The 27,905-nt window shown below is 47.4% G+C and overlaps 1 protein-coding gene across 1 annotated transcript in view; it reads right to left on the bottom strand.

Annotated features, from left to right (window-relative positions):
• The window catches only part of LOC144180236 (ATP-binding cassette subfamily G member 4-like), an 81,079-nt gene that overhangs the window by 2,003 nt on the left and 51,171 nt on the right, over positions 1–27,905 (bottom strand). Inside the window, exons 8-13 of the mRNA XM_077708614.1 lie at positions 26,811–26,925; positions 24,683–24,945; positions 19,099–19,176; positions 17,560–17,728; positions 13,920–14,020; positions 5,603–5,758 (exon numbers count right to left, since the gene is read on the bottom strand). Of these exons, the coding sequence (XP_077564740.1) occupies positions 5,603–5,758; positions 13,920–14,020; positions 17,560–17,728; positions 19,099–19,176; positions 24,683–24,945; positions 26,811–26,925 (882 nt within the window). The remainder of the gene's footprint in view (positions 1–5,602; positions 5,759–13,919; positions 14,021–17,559; positions 17,729–19,098; positions 19,177–24,682; positions 24,946–26,810; positions 26,926–27,905) is intronic.

The raw sequence follows: 27,905 nt of genomic DNA, 5'->3' as shown, positions 1-27,905 counted from the left end.
CAGAGCTGGAAACGCTAATTGGCTGCAGCTTTTGATGAAAATTAAACCCGCCAATAGCGGCGCCATAGTCTTCAGCGCCAGCTGCGTCATAGAGGCTATGTCACACGTGGAAATCTACGTCAATTCTCAATGAACGCAAAGTATTGCCTCGAGTCCAATGTGAGTGCAATTAATAACATCTCTGTTGATACCAACATCGAGAATCGGGTTGAAACGGAGCAGACGACGCACGCCGGCGTTTTTTTTTCTTCAGCGTGCGAGCGCAGTGACCCAAGCCACGCCATGTCCGTGGTGCATCAGCCATGTCTGTGGCCGTTTCCAGTGTTTCCAAGCGAAGAAATTGACAGCTAAACCTTTCAACGAATACCACCTATAAGAGCCCCTTTAAATTGATGCACAATTTCTATACAGGTAACATGTGAAGTGAGTGCCTCCTCCAACCGCTATAAATGTTTAATAAACCAACACATCAGCTGCATAACCCCTCCAAGGACTGCGTTTTTTCATTTTTTTCCTTCCGGATCCACACTAATTGTGTACTTGTTGCTACTTGCTGTACAATTTTTTTCCACGCCTGTGGCGCTTAGCCAGAAGGTAAACTGTCTAATGAACCAAGTACTATATAAGAGCACAGAAGTCATACATAAAAGGGCGAGGAGAGATGTCGAAAGAGGTAAAATGGGGCTACGGCCACGATACGCATTGGTTCCCATCGATCCGATCGCTTCAGCACACCTGACAAAGGCACACCACAAGCGTCAGTCATCTCCCCTTTGCTATTTAATATTGCTATGGCCGGACTGCCGCCACTGGTGTCAAACATCCCCGATATCTCCCACGCACTCTACGCAGACGATAACAATTTGGACCAACAAAGGATCATCGGGCCTCCAACAAGACAATCGGCAGCACGCCGCTGACACGTCACCTCCTATCTCCGCTCATGTGAACTTCATGCGCACCAGCCAAGTCGACTGCTAATACTCCGAAGTAGAACACGGGGCCGCCCGCTGCAACCAACACCAGACCCTGAAATATCTGTCGATGGTCATTTAGTTCCCGCAGTACCCACACTACGCATCCTCAGAGTGCAATACCACCACGATGGATCGGGGGCAGCATTCTTCCCACGTCTGCATAAAACGGTGGCTCAACTCGCACACCTAATACAGTGGGTATACTCTCGCCACCACGGCCTCAGAGGCAGACACATGTCGCATACTCCAAGCCATGATCAGAAGTCGCATCACTTACGGAGCACCCTATCTGGCGTTGAAACCACAAGAAGCAGCGAAGATGGACATCCTCATAATCAAAGCGTAGAAGTCAGCGTTAGGCCTGCCAGCCTACACACCCACAGATCGCCTCCTCCAGCTTGGGCTTCACAATACCCTGTCGGACCTTATTGAAGCCCACACTATCAGCCAGCTTCAACGACTTCAAATCACCGCTACAGGACGATACCTCCTTAAACGTCTGGGTCACCACACGGCTCCAATCCCCGAAACCGTCTGCAGCCTCTCTACATCAGCCCGAGCATGTCCTTCCAATACCTAAACACATACACATCGTCTACAACGTAGGTCGCCGCCAGCATTGCCCTCACCAGCAAGCTACTCCTCAAAAAAAAATTCCCCCGCATTTCCCCGAGGGGGAGAATGTGAAAGTGCGAATGCACGGTTGTCGGCCCGCTTGCGGCGCTTGCGCTCGGCCACCGCAGCCCACCGCCTCGCCGCCTTCTCTTCCATCTCTTCCATCGGGTTTGTAGTATCACGTGTACACCACGCAGTTATCAAGCCGCTATAACGCCGCTGAGTCGCCAACGCACGCCGCTGACGACGTAGTTTGAATGCGTTAAAGATATAAGGCGCGTTACTCACACTGATATCAGCGTGGCGTCCGTGGCTTAGTCGGTAGAGCGTCGCGCTGCGGCCGCAAAGTCCTCGGATCGAAACCTGGCGCCGGATGCTGTTTCTTTTTTAAATATAGAGGAGCATTGCGGACGCCGCCGCCGCCGCCGCCGGCGGTGGATGGTTTGGGGTCGCTTATAAAGTGCATTCGCACTTAATACGGCGCCAATAACAAAACGTACTACACTGACGCCGCCGTGTACCGTACCCGGCCCATGCCGTAGGAGCAACACTCTCACCCAACGGCTTCAGAGCTTCTGCCACAGTACCGAAGACATCCATTGATACTGCCGAGGAGGCTGAAATCTCTTTGGCCATTACCAACGCACCGTCATCGGACATCACAGTACTGACCGACTCCCAATCCGCTCGCCGCCGCTACGCCACGGGACGCATCACTGGCATCGGCTCCAACATCCTGCCACGTCGACCAGCTCTACCAATTCAATTAGCCAGTGAACTTGCGAATTGAATTGTCAACGCACGCAGTACAATCAACATCTCATGTTTAGCTAGGTTTTCGCAAAGTGACAAACAGGTTTACAGTGCGCAAACCAAGCTTCTGCGACCTCACAGTGAGCCCACTTTTTTCTGTTACGGCTGCTCTGTTGACCATCTCCGTTCCTTTAAAATCTAACAGGTGCCTGCAACTGCGAGATGTGTTTGCATACTTGCGTATAAGGTCGCTTACGAACCCTAAAGATTGCAATAAATGAAGTTGCGCTGTTGCAGGTGTACTAAAACATTCCCTTTTTATTTCTCGTTGCAAATCAGCGCAACCGCGGGTTCCCGGTAACTACTTTGTTTTGTAAACTGAATATCGCCTTTGTCTTGGCATTTAATTCTTGAGGATTGGTTAAAAATTAAATTCTGTGCATTTCGTTTTTTTTTTTGGGAAGGGGGGAGGGGAGGTTCCGGCCAAAGTTGCAAGAGCAGCGAGAAGAGAACGCATGTAACGCGCGCGAAAAGCCAAACTATGGTTATCAGTATTACTTACAATCGAAACTACACTAGGCGTCGTGTTCTGTAGCGGTGAAAAAGCAGTACACGTATTTTTAAAACTGATTAACCCCCCTTTGATCCGAGATTGTCCAGGAATTGTGGGACGCCTTTTTCAAAATTTATTCAAAGCAAGCATTGTGGGAAAAAATTAAAAAAAAAACTAGCGAGTCATGGCACACACCCCACACACATGTGGGCAACAACGTACATTAGATATTACGCATTTTCTCCTCTTTCTTTAAACTTAGGTCCACCTTAAGATGTTAAGGCGTGACCAAATTAGGCATTTGGTTATGCTGAGTGAGACACGTTTCTGGACAAGGTGATTCATGTCGGATTTGAAAATGATATATGTGAAAATGACACACGAAATGCCACATAACTGACGCAAACTCACAGCTGCTTAATTTTACCAAAAAATCCTCCCTAAATACTCTTGCGCATCCATAGAAACGTATTTTAAATATTACGTAAAATTAGCAACTCGATACAGTTGAATAAATGTTTATTCCTCCTCCTGAATATAACCAACGACCGTCCAAAATGGTATTTATTTTAGAAAAGGTGCGGGAAGGACACGATCACACAGGCGCTTGCGGGTGTAAAATACGTGTCCGGTAATGTATGGGCGGTAGCGCATGGGTCGTGTGCAGTGTAAATGTTTTTGTTTGTTTCTTCTTTCTATAAGGACACAGTACAATTTTACAATTATGTGGAATTTGCACGCGTATGCACAGGTCTTGTCGCTTCTTACCCGTTTCGCGTACTAAACTTTTATCCTTTAAATAATCACCACGTTACCTCCATAAAGCACCCTTCGACGTTCCCGGAACGGCAGACGACTGCACTCAACAATAAAAAAAATGCAATGTGTGGAAGCAATGTTTATAACACGTTTCACACTCAAGCGGTGACCACAGCGAAGATGTTTCATGGAATTAAACCAACGCATTAATCCGCAACGGCCGCTGATTATTGCGTTTCTACAGGAAACGCAATAGTTACACGCATTGGTAACTATGTCATTGCTTCTGCCAAACGAGCACACATATTGGTTGTTTTGTCGTGTGCAGCACACGTCTTGCGCCGCACGCAACGTGAAAAAGCAGACGACGCGAGAGCGCCATCCACACTAGGAGCAGTTCGTCCCGCCGCCGCCAGGGGCCGACTGTGTTCGCGCTCGGGGCGAATAGTGTAGATTCCTGGCCATACATCTCTTACTGGGAACGAGGTTGCACACGCCACCACCCACGTGCTCACTTACCGGGCATTCCCAGAAGAGACCAACGGCATTCCCGTGATGACCTAACTCTCCACCCTCTACCCCTAACCTACTCCGACATCTTAGCCCACTACCGCAACTCCCGACGACTCTATCCCCCCACACCCCTACTTCGCAACCACCAACGTCGGCATATGGCGCCGGCTATACAAAGAGACGTACCACAATCACCCTCGCCTCCACTATGTCTCCCCCACCCTCTACCCCTTTAACTGTCCATACTGCAACTCTCCGAACACCACCAGCCACGTAGTTTAGACATGTTCGTCCAATCCCCCCTCCCTACCCCTCTCTCTCTCTCCCTCTCATGAGCATTGGGAGCGCGCGCTGCGCTGCAGGACAGGAAGAACAGGAAGCCCTGATTCTCCGGGCGAAGACTGCAGCCACAGCCCGCGGCCTACCGGAATAGGATGGCCACCCATTGCTGCACTTTGTAACTCAACTCCCTCCCCTCTGTTCTTAACAAACGTTTTCAACCACAACAAACTAGACACAATAACGGAATTTACTCAAAGCCTATTTCTTCGCGTGACTTAAAAAGGACGTTTAACCACTGATTTCATATGCCCCGGGCCTAAGAGAAGTAGACGACGAGATGGACTGTAGCGAAGTGTGTAGAGGGCCAGTGAATCTCTTCCGATAAGTGATAAGCTCAACTGTAACACATTGTGTGCTCCTTTGAGTTCGCCTTTACTCCACGGGCATTTCTAAATTAGTAATGCTGCGGCACTTGTTCCGAGCTAGAATTTTAGACCTAAGTAGTTTGTTGCTTTTACCTATTAGGACAGCGTTCATTTCGCGACTCCCGCTTGAACATAGCGAGGCCAGGGGAGTTGTAATCATCCAGGCACGCAGACAGCTTTATCATGCGTGCCTAACCTGACACTTTTCCCATAACACGTTCTGAGTTGTATTGGGTTCAGGCAAAGTCCTTAGGATCTGTGAAAGCAGGAATATCAAGGCAACACTTATAAAAGCCGCTATAGCGGAAAATATTTTATAATATATATCACAAGTCCTTGCTGCCCAACCACTGAAAACTGTCGGAGAAAAATGTTATTTTTTGCGGCGATTAAAAACAACTTGTCACTCAGCGGGAACTGTCAGAACTGTCGCCCTCATTTTTGCGATTGAAGTAGACATTTAGGGATGGCAAACGAGTTAGAAATCATAAAAATACTTCTGCTACAGTTATAAAATTATTAGTATAATCCCCGCGGAAAAAACATTAGTTCTTCGTGGTAGCGCGGTTTACGAAGCTGCCGAAGGTGTTCTAAAACGATACCTTAAGCCTATTAGCTCTAACTCAAGCGTTTTGCATTTCAGGGCGCAAGCTCTTGCCTTTGCACGCGCAGAGTTGACACATCAGGAGTATACTCCAAGTCTCACTGAGGCAGATGGCGCGTACCTGGTACTGAAACACGCTCCCAATGAGCGTGCCGAGGGCCTGACCCAGCATGGACACCTCGAGGCCGAAGCAGAGGAAGAAAAAGATGCGGCTCTCTTCTTTGGGCTGGTGCGTGAGGTAGTAGCTGAAGATGCCCGATGACACCGAGAACATCAGCTGCGCCAAATAGAATTGACAATTCTTGAGCGGTCTTCCCGCTATTTGTGCGAGCCAAAACACCATCCGTTCAAATTACATAAAATGTATTGTTATGCAATTTAGACGCCCTTGCCACAGTTTCGCTAAATTTCGCAGCATTAAGTACAACCGATATTACCCAGACACGTATTCCGGCAGATGCAAGTGGTGTGCAGCCAAAGCCACCCTACAACACAACATATGGGCATGCCCACAGAAACCTCGTTCACCTAATAGAGCATTAAACATCAGGACTCAAGAGCAATGGGAGGCCGCCTTGTTCAGCTCTCACCCCTACTTACAACGACTACTCGTCCAGCTGGCGGAAGATGCCACTAGGCCCATGGCCTCATGGCCGCCATCTAACGGGGAAGGCTAGGTGACTTCCTCCCTGTCACCCCCTTCCTTCTACCAGTTTGGGCTCAAATAAAGTACCCCCTCTCTCTCTCTCTCTCTCTCTCTCTCTCTCTCTCTCTCTCTGTGTGTGTAAGCGGGACACTCTATAAAAACTTTTCTGAGCGAGCCGCTGCTGTGTTCGCGCTCCAACCTGACGCAAAGGTGGCGTTTTGTGATCTATTTTGTTTGACGTCGGGATAACGACGGTATTTACCAGTTCATCCTGAAAATAAATAAAAACGATCTTCCGATGTTCAAACGGCGGAAACTTTGGGCGTGCAAACTGATCTTGATAAAAGCAACCCAAGTAAAAAAACGTTGCAGGGACATCTACGTTTACATCCTCAGATATAAGGCGCGACAGCGATACTTCGACTCCCACACAGCGTGTTCGTACGCAGTTGCTGCATATCCGATCTATGCTTCCCGAGCACGAAAGGTGCTAAAAACAGAAAAACTAGCAGCGAGGGTTTTTAATCGCCGTGTCGCAGGAGAGACAAATGCTCTGTGTGCTTCTGTGGGTTAAAATGTGAGCGTGAAAGGTTGCGGAAGCGTGCTTCTTGTCAGTTTAAGCGAGGAGGCGTCAGTGTTGATGCATCAAAATGTTTTTTTCTGTGATGTCTAGGACGGGCAGAACAATTTTGCTTTTTTTAAGGGGAGAGAGAGAGGTAGAGACTCAGAGAGAGAGAGAGAGAGAGAGAGAGAGAGAGAGAGAGAGAGAGAGAGAGAGAGAGAGAGAGAGAGAGAGAGAGAGAGAGAGATCTTTGTTCAGGAAGAAATAGTTGCGGTTTAGGAAAATAGGGTACGGCATCAGATCCAGAAGCTTCTTCCCTTGCCCTCTCAATCAGCTCGCGCTGATCCTGTTGTAACGAGCAGGTCAAAGCTGCCTCCCATATCTCGAAGAAGTGGAATACGTTATGTTAGAGTTCGCCCTGGCCATACCTTTGGACTGCAGTAGAACGGACAATTGGGCTAGTTGGTAGCTGTTCATCTTGAAGGTGGAAGCGCTCACAAAACAGGGATGAAAGTAGAAAAAAAACATAGTGCCGTGTCGTCTATCTTTTTTTTTACTTTCGTTCCTGTTTTGCGAGCGCTTCCACCTTCAACGTGAACATAGCTTTGGAAATGGATGGATTGCGTGCAAGAGGGTGGATTTTGTCCCTATTTTAACAGAGTTTTAAGTTAATGTCTCATGTTCCCACCGAAAACCTCAATGCACATAGATTTTCAAATACTCGTGTTGGTTTTTCGTCCACAGAGTTCGTGATTCTTCAACATTAAGACCTCGTTGTTGCAAGGGGAAAGATTGTGTTTCTAGGTATAGTATGAGGAAGATTTTCATATACGTGTATTGGTTTTTCGTCCACAGTGTTCGTGATTCTTCAACATTGAGACCTCGTTGTAGCGAGGGGAAAGATTGTGTTTCTAGGTATAGTATGAGGATTCGTTCTTAAAGTTTTTCGAGGATGGCAGTATGTAGCCATAGTCACAAGGAGCACGGTATTTTAGTTCGCGTGTCACTTGCATATTGAGTCGTTCTCTTCCAGACCATTGGATCCCGTTGTCCAAGTGACGTTAACCTTCCGCTTTATGGATGGGAATGTCTGACTGAAGCGGTTAGGTATTCTGCCCCCAGAAAACTGTGTCCCTTGAGTCTTTAATGACGTTACGCTTCTATTTGACACCTCCGCTCTTGGGACTCCCAAGAGGATGGCTCCAACTTATACGTTGTTCCTTTATATTGGTGGGTCATGCAGTCACAAAGATTACCATAGTAGTCGACTACGACAACTCGTGCCTTGGAGTCAATGTCTATCTATCAATAGATAGACATTGTCTATCAAAGTCAATCTCGGAGTCAATGTCTACTGTGGTTTTATGATATTCGAAGTTTCCCAGAATGAACTTGATCCCCCATATCGCTTCATCTTGTGTAGGGTTGGATCCATTTTGGATCTAAACCACTCGCCCGTGGTCGAGTGGTTTAGAGCGCTAGGTATGTCTGCGTAAGTGTTTTGCAAGTCACTAGTTCGAATACCCGCGGGTACGTGCTTTTTTTTGTAAGTTAACTTTTTCGTTTTCCGCCGATGTTTTCTATGCTGAGTCCCCCTTTTTTTGGGCCGCAACGTTCATTGCTCCACGAACTAGTCCACAGAACTCACGCAGGCTGGCACTGGCGCGCTAGCGAGTTCTCGTTGGCGTGCTGTTGCCATAAGGACCGACTGCTTGCGGGCAGTGGGCACAGGCCAGAATCAACAGACCCTTGGCCTGGTGCGAACACGCTTTTTACAATACAGGCATGAGTGAGGCAAGCTCCAAATATAGGGAAAAGCGCATGGCATTTGAGCGTCTGCGGGGACGCGGAGCGCGTTCATGCACTGCGTAGGCCTCGGCTAGTGAATGCTACGATTCCAAGCCGTCCTTGGAGGCTTATCTTATGCATTTTACAGCCGACAACATGGCAGAAGAGCGGTACAATGATTACTGAGATATTGAGAATGCCCATCCAACAACGCCATTGGTTCTGTTTTACAGAACTGAAACCGAAACCGAAACTTGTTTGATTGCTAACCTTGGGCATCGTCCAATCACGGTGCCCCCTCCTCCCAACGTCACAGCCTTAGTTGGTGCGGCCGCCGCCAACCGCGCATGGTAGTTTTTCTTCTTTCGCGCTTTGTAAAATATTTACCGATTTGTCAACCGGATAAACGATGAAAAGTGTGCTAATTTGAGCCAGTCTACGCAGTGCAAGCAAAAACGGGAGCTTGACAAATTCACTTCAGTGTCCCTTTAATTAAAGGGGCCCTGAAAGGCATTTTGAGCACACTAAATGAACTAGCGCAATCGCTAGATTGGGTCGCCAACGTCACCTGTGCCAAGTATTACTCTTTTACGCGCAGCGGAAAGCTCACACTTTTGTTGCAAAGTTTGTCGCTTTTTTCTCACCCTTTCCTTCGTGTTTTTGGACGCCGCCATCTTCACATGTCTACATCATCGATTCCCAGATGTTCGTCATGAGCTAGACATCCTGCTATTGGGCGGCTTTTTCACGCACTTCCGGCAAAGAGATGAGTCGTCTGCTCAGCGTCGGCTCGCCGGCTGATCTGCCAGCGGAGTGCCGGAGTGCTTTGACATTTTACGACAAACGAAACAAGTGTAAACAAACGCTTAACCGTTTGTATTGAATGCAACACGGCCATAACACGACGTGGATTTTATCTTACGTGAGTACGTACCATAAAGAAAGTCCCGTGGCACTTCTTTGGTGCAATCGCAGAGAACGCCCTGAGCCGAATGCCCGGGTTTGACGCGTACATTTTATTCAACTTCAAAACAATCCAGAGATGCGTTTCGAACGAACGCAACGTCACAACATGCGTTGCAAGTCTGAACCGCGATTGACAGACGATGAGTTGCCTCCTCCTGCCCGTCTTAAATTCGGCACTCACCTCACACCCGGTTTGCGGGGACGAGCAGCAAGTCACAACTCTGGCGCGCAAGCGAGAAGGCTTTTAGCCAGGCACACTGCACATACCCCATGCGAGGTTGAGTGGTACGTCGTTCGAGAAAGATAATACAGACCATGGGAAGCACTATCCACCCGCAGAAGTACAATGTCGCATTTCATCGCGAAACGAACGCGTCCACAACACACAGGAGGCGATGCACACACACACACACAGCTTCGGTCGCTGCATTGGCTTAGCTGCAAGCTTCGTTCGGACAATCAGCGATGCTACGACGATACAGAGCTGCGTGAGGACGACGTGCTAACCACTTCACGTATTTAAAAACACAGGGGCAAAGAACTAGGTTCATCGGAAGCAAAAAATCTTTCCTCCATTATAGTGCCTGAAATATACTGGCTAGTGTGCCGAGGGCCGGCTCCAGGCGGGCGCCGGGAGCGATGTACGCGGCCGTCTGCCGCTTGGGGCGCTGCCGTGCGGGAGTGTGTAGAGTTCCTGTATACAGGAGCTATATACAGGAACTCTAGGAGTGTGCGGTGCGCGTTCATCGGCCCGAGCAGATCGCGCGGTTACCTCCGAGCTGCGTAGCAGACGGCAGCGGCAGAACTTTCCATTCCCGCTTGCGACGAAAGTGAGCGAAAGCGACGGGAATTCTGTCGCGCAACCAAAATTTGTCCCGACCATTGGACAAAAACGATCGTCGCGCGACAAAGCGACGGAATTCCTGCCGCTCTCACTCGCTTTCGTCGCAAGTGCGAACGGGCCTTTATGCGCAATCTCCGCCCCACATAAAACAAGCTCTTGCTTGTCGCCTGAGCATACGGTTGATATCTGACTACGTTACACTGTGCTTGCCAGTGTATTTAAACGATGTCACTAGGTTTGAAACGTACGCGCTCGGCGTGCAGCTTTGTAAACGCAAGCGGTTTCACATACGCACGCTATTTTGCTGCTAATAGAGTTTTAGTACAGCGTTTGTGGCCTTTGCATACGCTAAACGCTAAATTTTTGCGTCCCGCTACGTGACACCGCGATGGGAGTTTTAGTAGAGCGTCTCATCAGTTTTGCGTAGCGACACACTAATGCATACGGCGCCATCTGTCAAATGTTTTCCGAAATGTCTCGCCGGCTGATCTGCTAGCGGAGTGCCGGAGTGTTTGGACATTTTACGACTATCCAAACAAGTGCAAACAAACGCTTTCCCGTCAGTGTTGAATGCAACACATGGGTGCAGCTTGTCAGAACACGGGTTCTCGCTGATCGAGTGCAGCGTTGGTTTGCTCTTCGCCTTCACGTTCATCGCCGCCTATAAAGCGATCCGATCCGGCGCGTTTTGTGCACGGGTTCTGTGTCGGTTGAAAATGTCTTTTTTCACATGCCGCCGGTAGTAGGAATTACAACCACCGCAAAATAACACCCGGCACCAGCGGGGCCACATCTGAGACCGCGCTTTTTGGATAAACAGTGCGCGGTGCACCAAAGGGAACGAGCGCACGATTCTCCCCACGCGGCTGCGAGTTCGCCGCCGATACCAACTGCAGCCCTGCAGCTACGTACACCGCGAAAGGGCAAGGCCAGGCCGCACACATGCGGCCAGGTCATTCGTTCGCTTTTCCAGCCTGTGTCCATGGTGTCTACAGAGATGAAAAAGCCGAAAGAGCTGGCCCGTAGCAGACGGCAGTCTGTGGGAGCGCAATAGCGGAAGTACGTCACCTCTGAGGAGCGGAGCATCATGGGAGGGGAGGCCAACAGTGAAGAAACAGTTGAAAGGAGGAGGAAATACGGCGCGACGATAATTCGCGGTTTTTGATTTACGATTTCTCAGCTAATACTCATCGCTTTAACAAAATTCTTGCAGGAGGAGATTGCTAATACATTGCTTTATTTGGTTACATGTACATCCATGCATCGGCGGAAGGCATTTCAGGACCCCTTTAAGGGCCCTTACCTTCTTCTAGACCCATCAATGCATGTCCATTCTATTGCCATATCGTCCACCCTTGCTGGTTCGTTTCACAGGTCAACATTGATAGATTATGAACTGGCTTTTATGCTGCCCTAATGATAGTGTATCTTTCACTTTTTTGGTGCGGGTAAGTTTGAATTTGTGTTACGGCAGGCTCTGCAATATTCTGGTCATGATGAGCGGTTGCATAAGTCTTATCGTTTCCTTTCTCTTTTTTCTGCTCTTCTCGTGGTTGGACGTTTTGATTATGGGCAATTAGTTAAAGATCTTCTGTTTTTGCGATTGTGAGTTTGGACCTACCGCATGTCTCTAGAGCCCCGCCGAGCATTCTTACGTGACAGTTTTCTGGAATGATATCGGTACCGATTTTTAGGATGATTTTCAACTTGATCGATCGGTGCCATCTGTCGTTTGCCAAACCGAGCTTGCAGCGGAGACAGAACCGTGGGAATATTGAAAGTGATTTGAAAACGTATGTGATTAGACGCTATATAGCGGGCTTTAGTTTAGTTAATTTCTGCTTATAACCTATGCCTTCATTGATTTCTGAGAGACTGGTGTTCATCATTTGCCCCCGTTTTGGCTAGGTCACCCACTGTTGGCGCCGCCATAAATCCCGCTGGAAAACGCACCACGGTTGCTCAGTGGGGAAGGCGTTGAGCTACTGATCCCAAGGACGAGGGCTCAATTCCCGGCCGCGGCGGCCGTTTTCCGGATGGAAGCAGAAAACCAAAATGCTAGTTTGCCGAGATTTCGGTGCGCGTTAAAGACCTTAAAGTTATCTAAATTGTTCTGGAGACATCTGCTACGGCGTGTCCCACGTGGTCATAATTAATCCGGTGCGCCTCATCGCCTCTGTAGCGTCGGCGCGTTAAACACCAGAGCAAATTAAATCAATGGTTCGCGTGTGCTTCTGGAAACCGCCGCTGTCGTCTGCTTGAGGAAACAATTCCTTATCACCCACTCCAGCCTGACCAGATAAGTTGTGGAAACGGCGGAGGTAGCAAGTGTAGTACACCGTCCGCGGTTTTATCTCACCAGGAGAATTATTTTGGGGGTCAACAGCGCACGAAAATTTCTTTTTTTCGTTATGGTTTCGTCGTTTCCTTTCATTTCCGTCGTTTCGTCTTCGAGTAGTACGCATGTTAATGTATATGCTCCAGATCTGAAATAAGTCAATTTGTTGGTAAATCAATAAAATAATTGCGCAAAAAAAGGGGAGACACGGACGAAGTGAATATGGCCACACAAGGCGCATTTATAACTTTTTTTGCCCTTTTGGACTTTTGGCGTTTTTTGCGCAAATATTTTATTTAGTTACGGAGTACGAACACGCCCAGGATGCTACCCTTGTTGATTAAAGTTGGGGCTTGCCCCCATCCCCCCTTCGTCGTTTCTGCTCTACGTATACTGTGTGAAGATTAACCAATACGCACATACCGAGTCCTTCCTATTGTAAGTTTGAGCAGTCGTATTAGCAGACTATTCAACTGTCTTAACGTAGCTTTACCACCATGTTTAACGGTACCTCTTGAATTATTTCTGCCACAACCCTACTGCACTCAGATTTCGACGTATCCTTTAAAAGTGTATCGTATACATGAAAACTTTACTGCCCTTTGTAATTAAAGTTGTGAAGTTCGCATGACATTGTTCTTCAGTTTTGAAACTTAGTGGTTTGGCTTGCATAGAATGCAAGAACAATTTTAAGTTTACAATTCCATTTTAATAAGAACACATGACGCACAGAGAACACCGCACTATATCAACTGTTCCTTTCTTGTAAACTGATCTATAATCAAAACGGAAATAAAAGAGGTCGGTTGGACGTCATTCTGTGACAAATACGCAGTGCGTGAAGCGTTTTGTGCTATGCGAATCTTTCCATAAATAGAATCATGATTCGCGTTAGGGTAGTTTTAAAGTTTTCACTTTTGCGCAAAGACGTGAATTGCCGACTAGCCGACGTGAATTCCCGACGTGCTTGCTTACACACTGGTCATAGACAAACGCACAGAGCTACATGGTAGAGTCTTACCGAGTCCCTATACACTGCATCAGCCATTTAGAGAGAGAACTAATTGAATGATTTCTATTACGAGGCTTTTTGCATTTGCGTATGCACAGCTGATATATCTTGAGTCGACTTTCGTTGCACTCTGACGCTGTACCAAAAGGGCGGGTTCCTTATGTGTGCTGGCTTGGGCTCAAGTGCAGTTTCCCGAGTGCCCGCTGGACCATAATCGGGAACGGTTTATCAAAGCAGGCATTTTGGAGTCCGGTCAAACAAAAAATGTGGAAATAAGCTCACCTCGTACATGACGTCACAGGCCACCCGGGCCAAGAAGTAGGTTTTCTTTCCGTAGAGGGAGTAGCGTTGCTCTTGGATCACGTGCTGTATGAGCAAGGGTGCTACGAAAAAAAAAAAAAAGTCACCATTCTGACTATTCTTTTTTAACTGGTGTAACAAGACACTGTTGCACACGAGCTCGTTCTCCCGTCAAGTAATTGGCGCGCATTACACACCCTAGAAACCATAAGGCATGATGGTCATCCATGCTGGTTTCCTAGGTTCAAAAAGTCTCTCATAAACATTTCGTAGCGTCTGTTACTTCACATTTGCGTTTTGGAAGATTTGGGGGCACTAATTTTCGGATGGCTTTTCTTTCTGGATGACGCTCTTGCCAGCGTTTTGGCAACACGGTTATTGGAGAGCAGCGTTTTCGTTGGTTTCACTTTTCCTTTTGGTGGATTTTATATTAACCGTAGCTCAGCCTATGGTTAAGACTTTTTTTTTTAATTTGTTCCAGTTTCTTTCATCCTCTTCGTTTATCCAGTACTCTTTTCAGCAGATATTTTTATATTTTAACACACTCGGTGCCAGATATTGCAAATGCTCCATTTCAAACTTGTCATTTATTACAGCTTTTTATTTCCTTCAGTTCTGGAAGCATCACTGTTTGGCTAGAAGCCGTTTCCGTAGATTCTTTATATATATTTACTAATTCCGCTAGGAAAAACAATAAAATTCATTTTCCCGTACCCAACAGTCACAACATACGATCAACCTTTGCTATTTTACATCTTCACGTACTGCGAGCCTATTTTCAGGAACGAAAACGCAACTTATCGTAACAAACCACTGAACAAGCGTTCAGTGCGCGTAAGTACCCGATGACTGACACAGCAGCCGACCATCAATTTCTTTTTTATTACACCATTTTGCCACAGGGCATAGGTAACAGAAAAAACTTAGACAAAACAGGACAGGGGTACGACACAAAAGGAAAGCAAAAAAAGAAAAAGAAAGACACACTGTGGGATGCGGGCGCACTAGAGGAAACTATAGAGTCCAGTTTCGGACACGAATTCGAACAGTTTCTTGTAATGGTGGCCGTGCGTCCACCGATGAATACCGGGAGGTCGGCCTGGGCGATGTCCTGTGGGCCCCATGTACTCGGGTAGCTCGGGTTGATTGAAGCACCGGATACGTCCCTATGTGTTCCAATGTCGTCTCAGCAATAGGGCAGGGCAGTAGGGGCAGGTCGGTGAGGGATCTGGAAGACCAGAAGTCCACGTTGCTCTCACAGCAGGCATCAGTGCGACGCCCAGGCGGATTTTTCGAAGCACGACTTCTTCACGGCGGGTTAAGTCGTCGTGAAGGTCAGACCCACGCGGAGGGAGAAGAGCACTCGTGGAGCGCCGAAGAATATCTTTCTTGACGAGTAGGGTGTCTTCCAGTCAGAGCTGAAGAAATGGGAGTGGGTACACCACTTGCTGCGGCTGAGCGGCCGAATCGGCTAGAGCATGCGTGGTCGTGCTCCGGCGGGTCCAGAGGACGCGAACACGGCACGGGAATGATTGAAGTATCTGGTGCACCTCGCATGTAATGACTAGTGTACTGCTGACCGTTAAATTAAATGACTGCTTTCTATAATTTCGTTCACGTAAGGTGCTGAGATTTCACTCATCCTAGAACTAAAACATACAATCGCTGTTTTTTTCCTACTCCCCCTACCACGAAACGTTAAGTAAACGAGGCTATCTATGTTAATCGTACCATGTTCGCTTAAATATAAAATGATTCAGTATCTGGTTGTGCACTAGCCAGAAAAGGCATCATAGTTAAGAACAGTTACACGGAGGCGTGGACAAATGCCTTGTAAAATGGTTTACACCCTTTCCGTCTCTAATTTACACTCTTACACTTAATGAAAACCAACAAACGCCCTTTGCAAAGCTGTAATTCACAATAAAACAGCCTCTCAAAGTGTGTATTCTTGTGTTTTTTCTAGATTGCAAGGGTGTTATAAACAAAAAACACCCTGGAAGAGTTTTTTCCTGTGACTTTCTGCTAAGGCGCAAGTGTGTTAGTTATAGACAGTGATAATGATTAAGGGTGTAAACCATTTTACAGCGTCACTTACCCTAAAATGACTTGGGCCGAGCATTGAAAGTGTAAGACCTACAACACGTGGACCATCCGCGTAAAGAAAGGCACCCTAGCAACGGCCTGAGAAGTAGGCAGATGTAGAAAAATAGGCGCAGGGATGGCAGAATAAAATCGGTGGCAAATTGATTCGGACAACGCAGGACAGGAGCGCTTGTATGTCTTCGGAGAGGCTTTCGTTTCGGAGTGGACATCAAATAGTCTGTTGGGGGCGATCGTGCCCCGATGATTTACAACGGCCTCAAGTGTGCGTATTGTATCCTATTAAAGGGGCCATGAATACGAATTCAAAGTTAAGTTTATTAAAATGACTGCTCTGTCCCCTTAAAATAATATTTCATAGCAAACTTTAAGGAAAATAAACAGATGATAAAGAAAACGAAAGATGCCGCGCCACCTCTACGGCTACTTTTGTGAGATTCCTCTATGACGTCACATAATTTCGTTTGTGTGATTGGCTACCGCTGAGAAATTTGTCTGGGCAATGGTAGCGCGGCCCACAGCTTCGTTTGATCATGTCTCTTAAATGCTAGCGTGCAGTTAGCACATTGATTATGCTTTTAGTGTGGGTTTCCATTCCGTCACCACTGCCCATGCTGTGCCACGGTATCGCGAAACTTTAAAGTTATTTAATAATTCTTGCGTTTTTTTTTGTTGTAAAACGTCTTTCGTGGCGGAAACAGTGCTGACTGAGGTACTAAAAAATCACTTTAAACAAGGCTGTGTGTGGTCTTCATGCCACACTAAAACTTCCTCAATGTAATTAAACATGCTGTTTTCTAAAAATACTCAGGGAGCAATCTCGAAGCGTATTTATTATCATGCCGGCCATACCGACATAACGAAAACTATCCCTCGGGTGAAGTGCATGGGCATTTATTCCTTGGTGTTGAGCCGGGGGATCTTTTAAGACTTCTTTGTCAACCTGACTTGCGCAATATATACCGCTATTTCCCGAAAGGAAAGTAAAAATAAATTCGCCTTTAGTGGCCCCAAGCTATCACATATGAAAAACAAAGCAGCGGAACGGGAATGAAGTCGGCCTCATCATTACCCACTGCCACTAGAAATGAAACCTCAAGACTGTTTACAGAGCCTATGATGAAACTGCACATTATATTCTCAAAACGCATTGGCGAGGTAAAATTTTCCTCAGAACGCTGCAGAATTTATTAGCTTGGACTTTTTGACAATTAACAGATCCTTGATGAAACTGCACCTAAAATTGGTAAAATGCAGTTGGCGAGATAACATTTCCCTCGGAAGGCTGCAGAATCTGTTTGCGTGGACCCATTGACAATTAACATATCCTTGATGAAACTGCACATTAAATGGGAAAACCCAGTTGGCGAGGTAAACCTTTCCTCGGAGGGCTGCAGAAACAGCTGGCGTGGACGTACGGGCAATCTACCGAGTGTTTCTTTTTATATTATGATGATCTTGTAATGGTAGCTCGAGCTCAATAGCCACTTGTAGTTACGCACAGAGGACGTGCTCTTACTTTTCAGGGTAGCATTCATGAGCGAGAAGGCGGAGATGCAAGTCATGTAGAGAAAGACGAAGGCAACATTCATGTCGGTGTACTGGTGTTCCACGCCCACGGAGTTGAATACGTTGGCAAAAAGGACGATGAATGAGATGTTGACAAACTGGCGGTACGACATGTACACCTGTTAAGCAGAAAGCAAAAAGAAGGGCAAGGGGTTGTGCGCAGTTACGTAACTGCTTATGTAGCAGACATCATTCTGCGCATAAGCGTAGCGTGAACGTAGCGATAATTTAACGAACTTATTTTAGCTGGTGCAAAAGGCCAAAGATACGTGGTGGCGCCTCCTAGTGGTTCTTTATTGAGCGGCATAGCGGGTCGATGAAAACGGGTTTTCTTACACAATGCAACGATTACCACTTGAAATGATTCAGTCTTTGGGTTGTCTTGCTATTAATTGTGGGAATACAAGTACCTTACCTTTCGAGCCATCTTTCTGCAGTCTTGTTGAATTTAACACAAGGAAGCGCATTTTAACTTAAAGCGACCCTGTCGGCGCACCAGCATCAAGGCAAAGTGCAATTGCGAAATTAGGATTCTGCTCTATAGAGCAACCAAGTGGACACTAGAACGCATGCACTAAGCGCACGATGGGGCAGAGAGATTCGTCTCTAAGGTCTCTCCGATAGCGGTCCGCAACCCAACACATTTTAATTCCGCCGGTAATGCAGCCTTTGTTATTGTGGCAACTTTTTATTTTCCTATCATCATCACCACTTCGCGACTTCCGAAAAAGGACAGGAGCTGCTCACAAGCGCACAGGCTAGTGTGAGCGCTCGAACCCTTAGTCGCAGAGGTTAATAATCCTTCGAAGTCCACAGCCAGTCCTACTGACAGTCGAACGAGATAGCTTATCAAGGGGATGCGAGCGCTTTAGTCTCGTGACTACAGCAACGGCTTCAATCGAGGATATTGGAAATCGCACTGCACGCTAACCAGCTACTGCGACACCTTCAAAAACTATTTGGATACTAAGTAAGCACTTTTAGTAAAGTACCTGTTGAACGTCTTCCCGCAGCGCCTACCTCGCTTCAGCCGCCATACACTCCTTTACACAGTCAAGAACTCACTGTGTCATGAACATTGCCATGCCCACGGTGTAATCATCTGCTTACATCATGTACAAAGCCTGTGTGCAAACGCTGTTCATGGCAGAGCATGCAAGCTCTGTGGCGATTTCCTTATCCACGTGCAAGCTCTGTGAAGCCTACTTTCGGAAATCGAGGCTCCCTGCCCTTCCCCGCCTCATGCGAACGCCCCTCACACATCACGTGTTCACCTTAAGGCTCTCTCACCACCAGCTATAGCACGCTGGTACAATTCCTTTAAACACTTGTCCCTGGTGTTCATCATTATTCTATAACAAAATAATTTATCGCCTACGCCATTCATTGATAATATGCTACATCGTTGCCGCACACCACGCTGAAATTACGGTTTCGTGTTCCGTCGGTGCCCTCCGAACAGTAGAAATGAAAGGCACGGAGTACTTACTGAACTCCGGAATGTGTAAAATATGAATCTGTTCAGAAGGAGAGAGAACAGGTCCTTGCTGTCAGCGGTTTCGCGACCCTGAAAAACAAAACCAAACAAGTCACAATGCTGTACAGAAACCTCGCTCGCGGCTTTCGTGCAAAGGCCAGAGATAATGCTCGTGTCATTCAAGGGGCAAGGTATTTTAATTAAAGTCCATGTTTTTTTGCTTAACGTTCCCCCAAGCGAAATCTACAAGAAAGTAACAAATCTAATAAGCGCCATACTGTACCCGATTCAGAAGGACATCTCTGAGTAGTTGTTTTTCTTAATTTTGGGCATCGTACTTTGGGCATACCAGGCCCTCGAAAGCCCCATCCAAAGCTCGTTCCGTTCGCTAGTCTTCGCGAGAAGCCTCCTGTTCCCACCAACGGGTACCTTTCCCTGACGACAGTGGTCTACCCTCCTTTCCCTGCTGTTTCCCTTTTCTGGCACGCGGTCCCCCGATAACGCTCCATGACTTCCGCTCTTCCCTCGCACCGGATTCCCAGGTCACGCTCGCAGGCACGTGCAACTTCCAGTTTCAAGTGCAGAGCACTTTAGTGGCCCGGCTTGTATTCGTAGCTGGTCACGCTATCCAGCCACCACAGTCCCGCTGCGTCACGCACCCAAGCAGACCCTTCGAAAAGATACCCGCTTGTACCTCGCGGCAGCCTTCCTGCCAAAAGTTGAGATATTACCTGAACAAGAGGTTTGTATAGGCAGAACTAATGAAAACTCCTGGAACCGCCGGCCCTTGGCATACATGTCCCGTTATTTAGCGCAAAGGATGCTGCAGGTACATTCGAGGTAAAAACAAAATGGCCGCGTATCTGCTCATTTCGTTGCAAATGCCATCAAAAGACGATAGCCTTTATCGGCTTTTGCGAAGTAAATGCCTCCCTTCGCTTTCCCGCTCATCTCTCATGTCTTTCCTCTTGCGTCGCGCTACTCCCAAGGTAAAGACGCCAAAGGTTTGCTTAAATCATTTTAAATTTCCCGCGTTCCACTGCAACAAACCCGGTGTCTCGATGCGAACGCTGCCGTACGGCGAAGACACGCGTTAATCGAGGCACCCTACTCCAACGTTTATAGAACCGCGTTTCCCTACTCCACGTGCGTTGCAAGCAGAACGTGGAAACTATCTAGTGGAACCTTGCGTAACTGTTGCCGGTTGATTTCTTAAAATGGCGCCAGGAGCAATAGTGGCGCGGGCGACAGCAGGCGACGGTGGAGGGAATTTTTTTTTTCTTCAATTGATGAAGTATTTATTTTCGCAAAAGTCAAGCATGTTTGAATTTTAAAGACGATAGTCTTTCTTGGGCTACTTAAACCCAGAAATTTTGGTCTGTCTGTATGTCTGAATGTCTGTCTGTCTGTCCGTCTGTCTGTCTGTGACTCGATTCAGCCACCCGGCCAAAGCAAAACAATGCCTGCGCAATAGTCTTATATAGTCACAGCTAAATCTACCCGTCTATGTCCGGTGTAATGTTCATACTTGTCAACATTCTTGAAGAAGAACAAGACATTACGCAAATATGAGACAACAAATCAATACAGAAGCGATATTTGCAGTGTTCCTTTATAAAAAAAAAATCAAACATGCTTGACTTTTGCGAAATTAAATACTTCATCAACTGCAGAAAAAGAATTCACTCCGCCGTCGCCTGCTGTCACACGCGCCACTATAGCTTCTGGCGCCATTATAAGAAATCAACCGGCAACAGTTACGCAAGGTTCCACTAGATAGGTTCCACGTTCTGCTTGCAACGCACGTGGAGTAGGGAAACGTGGTTCTATAAACGTTGGAGTAGGGCGCCTCGATGAACGCGCATCTTCGCCGTACGGCAGCGTTCACATCGAGACACCCGCTTTGGAGCACTGGAACGCGGGAAATTTAAAATGATTTAAGCAAACCTTTGGCGTCTTTACCTTGGGAGGAGCGCGACGCAAGAGGAACAACATGAGAGCTGAGCGGGAAAGCGAAGGGAGGCATTTACTTCGCAAAAGCCGATAAAGACTATCGTCTTTTGACGACATTTGCAACGAAAGGAGCAGATACGCGGCCAATTTTTTATAAAGAAACACTGCAAATATCCCTTCTGTATTGATTTGTTGTCTCATATTTGCGTAATGTCTTGTTCTTCTTCAACAATGTTGACAAGTATGAACATTACACCGGACATAGACGGGTAGATTTAGCTGTGACTATATAAGACTATTGCGCAGGCATTGTTTTGCTTTGGCCGGGTGGCTGAATCGAGTCACAGACAGACAGACAGACGGACAGACAGAGAGACAGACATACAGACAGACCAAAATTTCTGGGTTTAAGTAGCCCAAGAAAGACTATCGTATTTAAAAAAGTGGCCGCCGAAGAAAAAACGACACGTTCAACATGGCGCAGAAAGGCTGCAGCACGCGCGAGATTCGAGGCAGAACAACAAACAAAAGATGAAGAAAAGGATGCAAGCTGTCCTGGGAACAAAGCGCGTGATCACTGGGAAGGCGGGGAAAGCGATTGCTTTCAACAAACCTCTGTTCTTTCAAAAAGAGCGGAGTAATTGGCAGAGACGTGGAAGTAAGTGAGGGGTGGGAGCAAAGAGCGGAGAACGGTCCCGCAGCCCGTATGGCGAATCACTCTCCTGCACTTCCTCCAGCTTTCCCGTAGAGTGGAACTCGTCTAAATTTTTAGACCCCCTATCTTCTGTACCTCACAAACTGCATACTTCAAACATAGGTACCAATAAAAGTGATTTTATAATAAAAGCAGTTATAAAAAATAAGAAAAATGTGGGTAGTGTCTCTGATACTGTTTAGAAGTATTTGTATTGCATAGAGTATTTTCCCTTGCATTCGTGTCTAATAAAGCGGCTTTCATGTATCTTTACCATTTATCTCACAACATCCCCGAAAACGACAGGCTAGACACACGGATAAACTTTAAAATTGAAAAGCTTCAAATGTGTTATCTAGGACTATCATTCATATCTTATCGGGATCTATGTGTCTTAAATTTATGGCGACAAACATGACACCGTAGAGGGAATGCGCCTTACATTTTAAAAGCATTGAACTCCTCCTTGAAACCTGTTTCAGGTATGCCCCCACGTAATAAACAATGGCATGCGGCTAGGCAACAAAGTGACAGCTTCAAGACGTTCACGAGAAACACTGTCAGCAAAATGTGGTGAACTAAGCAAAATAGAAAAGCTGAGCCGGAACTCAGAAGCGCTATGCGCAATTTTAGAAAATGGCGACGTAATTTTCCGAATTAATTGGGGCCAAAAGGTACTCAAGCACTTGCTTTTGGTTTGAGCATCAAGCCCTTCACGAGTTGAACATTGGGTAGATTTCAGTGGCCAAAACACTGCAATATTTTACATATCATTATGTAACTCTGGGCGCATCAAAAATCCCGACAGTGACTAAAGCTGTCGCATCCTTCGGATACTATTGATGCCATCATGTAGACGGCTATTATCAGCGTAAACTCGGAGAAAACAGTGGAGGGACAAGAACGGAAGTTAGTAATTTGACACGAGCAGAAAAAAAAAGTCGCACTAAAAGGGGAGACCATCATTTAATCATTTCTATGTACTAGCAGAGTCTCTTAATACAGAGTCTCATAATTGGAAGCTGGCGGTTTCAACTTCGAAAGCAAGAACGTTCGGGTTCGCGAAAAGCATTTTGGTGCTAGCGACGTTGCAAGAACCGACGAGCACATCGTGAACGGGGTGTTCGTGTCGCCTCAGCGAGAGAGACCGAGGCTTCGGACGGATGCCGTTCCAACGATTTTTGATGGGCTCCCGGCCTACCTGACAAAGCCGAAACCGCGTTCCCGGCCAGCGATTCAGAGGCAACCAGCGAAGAGGTGGCGCGAAGTGTCTAAGCGGCGTATCATTAGCACCAAATTTAAGATTTATTGCATGCTCTAAAGAGTCTAAATGATAACCGCGCCCTCCTTCCTCCCCCCCCCCCCCCCAGCACCAAAAAAAATGTATCATGTGGTGCCTCGGTAGTGGCAAAGGCGGCCGAGCAGCCAGCACTGGCATCAAAAGGAACTTCCAGATTAGGCTGCTGTACTTCCCTTCCCGAGGAAATCATGGGTTGTCGGCTGGTAATTAATAATGCTCTAAACACTAAACACAAGGAAACGTCAAGTGGCGGGTGTCCTGCGTACATTGCGTGGTATAAAGGGAACAATCAAATGTTAGGCACGTAAAACTCGTGTTTAGAGCGGTCGCGAAAGCGCTCGGCTGCTATAACCACGCCATCGAATGTCCTCGCGTCAACAAAGCGATCGGCGCTCACAAACGTGTGTCCAAAACAACTGCGCATTTGGGTGTAAACTCAGTTGAAACGTCTGGAATAAAACTTCTGGCTGTACCATTCACTTCATTTGAATACTTGGGTAGCAGAGCGCGAGAGGCGAGCCGGATATAATAAACCAATGGTGATTGCTCCTGTACTACCCAGTCGTGTCTCATTCCGTTCACCTTCCTTCCCCTATATGTGGCACTACCAGAATAGAAAGCTCACCTACCGCTTTAACATAATCGCCCTTCGGCCAGGCGCAAATATAAACACGTTGTCGAGCAGATCTAGCAGTAGCTGCTCGCATCGGGAGCATGGAAAATGAGCATCGTCTTTCAACACTTGCGAGCTAGGACGTACCGCTTCGAGGCATCATAAGTAGGCATATATTTGGGCTATGAGGAAATTATTAACGCAATCGTTATCGCTCAATGTGAGAACACTTTAAATGCGCTGCTGTTTATAAGGTAGGCCCGCACTCCCAAGCAAACTGCGCGTGCGTTCCTAAGTAAACAGCTCTCATTCATCATCGACACTGGATCCCGTATCGACTTATTTATCTGGCGGCATTGATGCGTTCAGAGACGTTTAAAAAAAGGTAACAGGAAGAACACAGCACGCACATAATCGCGTCGAAACGTCGGCAGTAGTGCGCATACACGCCCAGCACTGGCGGCGGCTTGTGGCCCCCCTCCGACGGGTGGCGCCACTAGCGGGATATTTTGTCCCTATATGAACCTTCGGGCGGAGTTTCGTGACCAGAAAAGCATTGAAGGACTCTGGTACTAGTAAAAAGCAAAAAAAAAAACTAACTGTATAAAGTTGAGATGCAACCCATAAACTACCTTTTTTTCGAATAGAAGGAAAGAATCCTGCGAAGAATTTCGGGATCACACTTTGCCCATGACTGCGGAGTTTTTAATTGCTTTGAGCGAAATTCCGTATTCGGTGTTCATTACCTCCATCTCGGGATAATTCCTGGATCCTGGATTTACATTGTTTTGATAAACTTACGACAAATAACTGTTATAAAATCGAGCACATAATACAGCGTGGTAATTTTGAAGAGAGTAAAAGGTGATATAATTGGCCGTTGTTTGCTTGAATATTGCCGACAAAGCTATGGAATTTCAATATTGCCCACACATCCTCGACGTGAACCACTTGAGCCATATCTTTAAAATATCCCTCCACGCAGAAGGGTATAACGCTGGGGCAGGCGTGGACGTTAGTCGTTGCGAGCGCGCACCTCGAAGATGTTTGCAATGCTTGGGCAGTGTTCCTTGTTGCCGGGTTTTCCCTCCTCGTTCTCATTGCTCCCTTGGTTGGCTTTTCCCGCATTCACCGGCGGGGCCTGCAGCTGATCGCTCTTTGCGGGGAGATTGGGCGCCTGTGCCGGTCCGGCTGCCGACGTCGACGGCTGCTCCTCCTGCTGCATCTGCTTTGCCTTCATGTTCTCCGTCTCGGCGAGCGCGCGGAGGCCTCCATGCATCTTGGACACCACCTGGAGCGCTGAAAAATACAGGTTGAGTTGGCTACGGCGGGGTTGTTCATAGCAAAACAAACGACCATGAAAAAGCAGTGAAGACGGAAGTAGCCCAAAACAATTGGCGGATCCCACGCGCACGTGGGCATCGACATAAAGCGCAGCTTTTCATATGGCACACCTGGGTTGAAATTGTGTGTGGGAATTTTGGAATTTTAGTTTTGCTTGGTTGAAATTTTCCTAACAGTGCGAAGCGCCGAATGGGTCGAGAAATACGAGACGTAACAAGGATTGTTTAACGTCTAAATCTCTTTGGCGAACTAGCCACCAGCTCCAATTGCCGAGTATGTAATACACATATAAACTGAGGCCTCCACAGGTGCCCTCCCTCCCCCCATCATGTCGCTTTATCAGCCGGGTGCGATACGGGGAGGCCAGCGTTATCTTGTGTCCTTCCCATCATTATCTTGTGTAACTTCCCTGACTGCAAGAAGTCCGCAGCAGCCCCTGGAAATCCGGGAGAGGAGCCCAAGGAAGCTTCGCTTCACAAACTCCACGGGTAGCGGAACAGCGCTGTCCTTAGTACATTTCTGGAGTCAATACGTTATCCCAGCCAATCTAGTCTCACAAACATACATTCTCTGGGTAGGATGCTGCGCAAAAGATGTTTACCTATGCGTGCCCAGCTAACTCCGCATCCATCTCCAGTTCTTAAACGTAATACCCTGACAAAATGTTCTTATGTATAGCACATTATGGAACAGAACGAGTCACAAGGCTTGAGCCTTGCTCCAAAAAGTTTGCACTGGTTGCAGGTCCTCTTTCCTATTTTCACGGCCCTGCACTCGCTTAGTTTTGACAAGGACCGTATCGTATTGAGGCGTTGATTGGTTTAGTGACTAGAGACAGATTGAATTACCGCTCCATCACCTCAGGTTTATGATTAGGGTGGTGTGGTTGAAGCAGCAAAGAGTTACTTTCTTAAGCTCATTGGTGTGAACGTACACATGGCATAAGATAGCACAATACTTATTACATTTTTCATCGTACACTGAAATGACAGCTTGAGGAAATCTTTCTCACTGCTGGAGGCGCACTGGAGAAAGGTAACAGTTATCTGTATGTCAAGAAGAAGTGCAGGAGACTCCAAGCGTATCCAGGATAGCTTTGACGTTTGCATCTGGCCACCTAAAGGTCTCTATGCTGCACGCGTGTTGGGCCGTTACTGTGACTAGCCAATGAAACCCTTCGTATAATACTCGTAACAATGCGATGGTGGGGGGGATAATGAGAAACGGGTGGTGTTATGGCTATTTCATGGCTTAGTACGACTTCCTGCCCCTCTATGGCGTCGTTGTTATTACACTAGTGTAGAGCGTATACAATTGGCGGAATATTTGCGCGTAGCGTAAACAGCTCATTACTATTTTTTAAGCGAAACGGAAACACACCGGTTAAGCCCTAATGGGGAAAACAGTTGAACTGGTCACTACATGATTCACCCCATCCACGTGTGGATGCACACACCTTTCTCCGCACGCGTTCGAAGGCACACGCACACGCACAGGTACACGCACGCATACACAGCGGCACACCCGCAAGTTCCCACACATATGCACATGCTGCACACTCCTACCCAGAAACAATCGCTCGAACACAGTAAACTTCCAAGGAACAAGCACACCCACGCGTGCGCAACTGCACACAACAGCTTATACGCACTTAAACTAATCACCACAGACCATGCGTACGCACGCACATGCAGACAAAATAACACGAGCCCGCGAAGCCATGGATGAACAGGTGGTGAGGGGGGATATATGTAAGGTGAGTTGCCCATGCTACATTCGGCAAACGAGCGGTGCTTGAGAGTGGTGTTAGAACGACTCACAGAACTCGGCGATGGACAGCTCCGGTGGGCAGATGAACCCGTGGGCGCCGAGATGGTTGCGGAGGTCCGTAGGCAGGCCGCTGTATACGAGCCTGCCCTCTGCTAGCAGGTAGAGCTGGACAGGGGAAAAGCACCGGCAACACGTGAGTTCGAAAGGCCACTTATTGCGGGAGTATGGCATTTCGTAGAGACGTTACGTTATTGTTTTTAACACTAAAGGTCCTCCTGGTGCTACTGTAGCAAGGGCAAGAGTCCAGTGCGTAAAGCCACCCAGTAGTGAATTTCTCCATCTGCCGGAAACGTAGGCCTGACCACTTTGCGTCATGTAATGTTCCTGCTTTGTTCGCTTTACTTACGCTGGAAAATGTTTCTGTTGGTAATAGTTTGAGCGTGGTGCTCCAATAAACGCGATTTCGTGCGTCTAGGAGATGGTAATATGCGTCTGTTTTCCAGAGGTACGCCAACCAAAAACTCAATTCATTCCCCTGCTACACGGGCAGTTTCAATGCTATTCAGTCAATCTTCATTGAGGTTAATGCCAGTTGGGCGGAATGAGACGGAAGCGCCAACTCCGTCGAAATCTCGATCACGATTGACTTCAACGGAGGTCTCCGGTCTCCCATCCGCTGGCAAAGTGGCAATATGGCAGCCATCAAGCATGATCCCCCAGCCGTCGCTCCAGCAGGCGACCAAAAAACGCTTTGTGTGGAGCATTCCAATGACCCGCCTGCTTACTCCCCTGTGGGAAGACCACATGCCCACCACTTTGCGTGTGCAAAAGCACAACGTGCCCATGTATTTCAATATAACGGAGAAGTTCAATGAGGCTGCAAGTGGCTCCGGCGACGGGGCCGTACAGGTCACGGTGACGCAGCTTCGCCACAAGCTGGAGAATCTGACGCACCTCTTCAAGTAAGTATTCACGTAGTAGCTGCAAATCTTTACAACTAACGCCGAGTGCTAGGATCGTCGGCAGTGCAGGGATGCCAACGAAACGCTAGCGGGGTTACAAATCGCGCACGCAGCTGACCCAGCTTTTAGCGCTTGTGTTCCGCCGCCCGTTTTCGCCCGCGAAAGCACGTTTGGAGTATTGAC

The sequence above is a fragment of the Haemaphysalis longicornis genome, unplaced genomic scaffold (assembly GCF_048455015.1).
Source record: "Haemaphysalis longicornis isolate Haplotype H1 unplaced genomic scaffold, Haemaphysalis longicornis Haplotype H1 scaffold_4, whole genome shotgun sequence".
Taxonomy (NCBI): domain Eukaryota; kingdom Metazoa; phylum Arthropoda; class Arachnida; order Ixodida; family Ixodidae; genus Haemaphysalis; species Haemaphysalis longicornis.
Note: the sequence above shows the minus strand (reverse complement) of the source record. Positions and strands in the feature narration are given on the sequence as shown.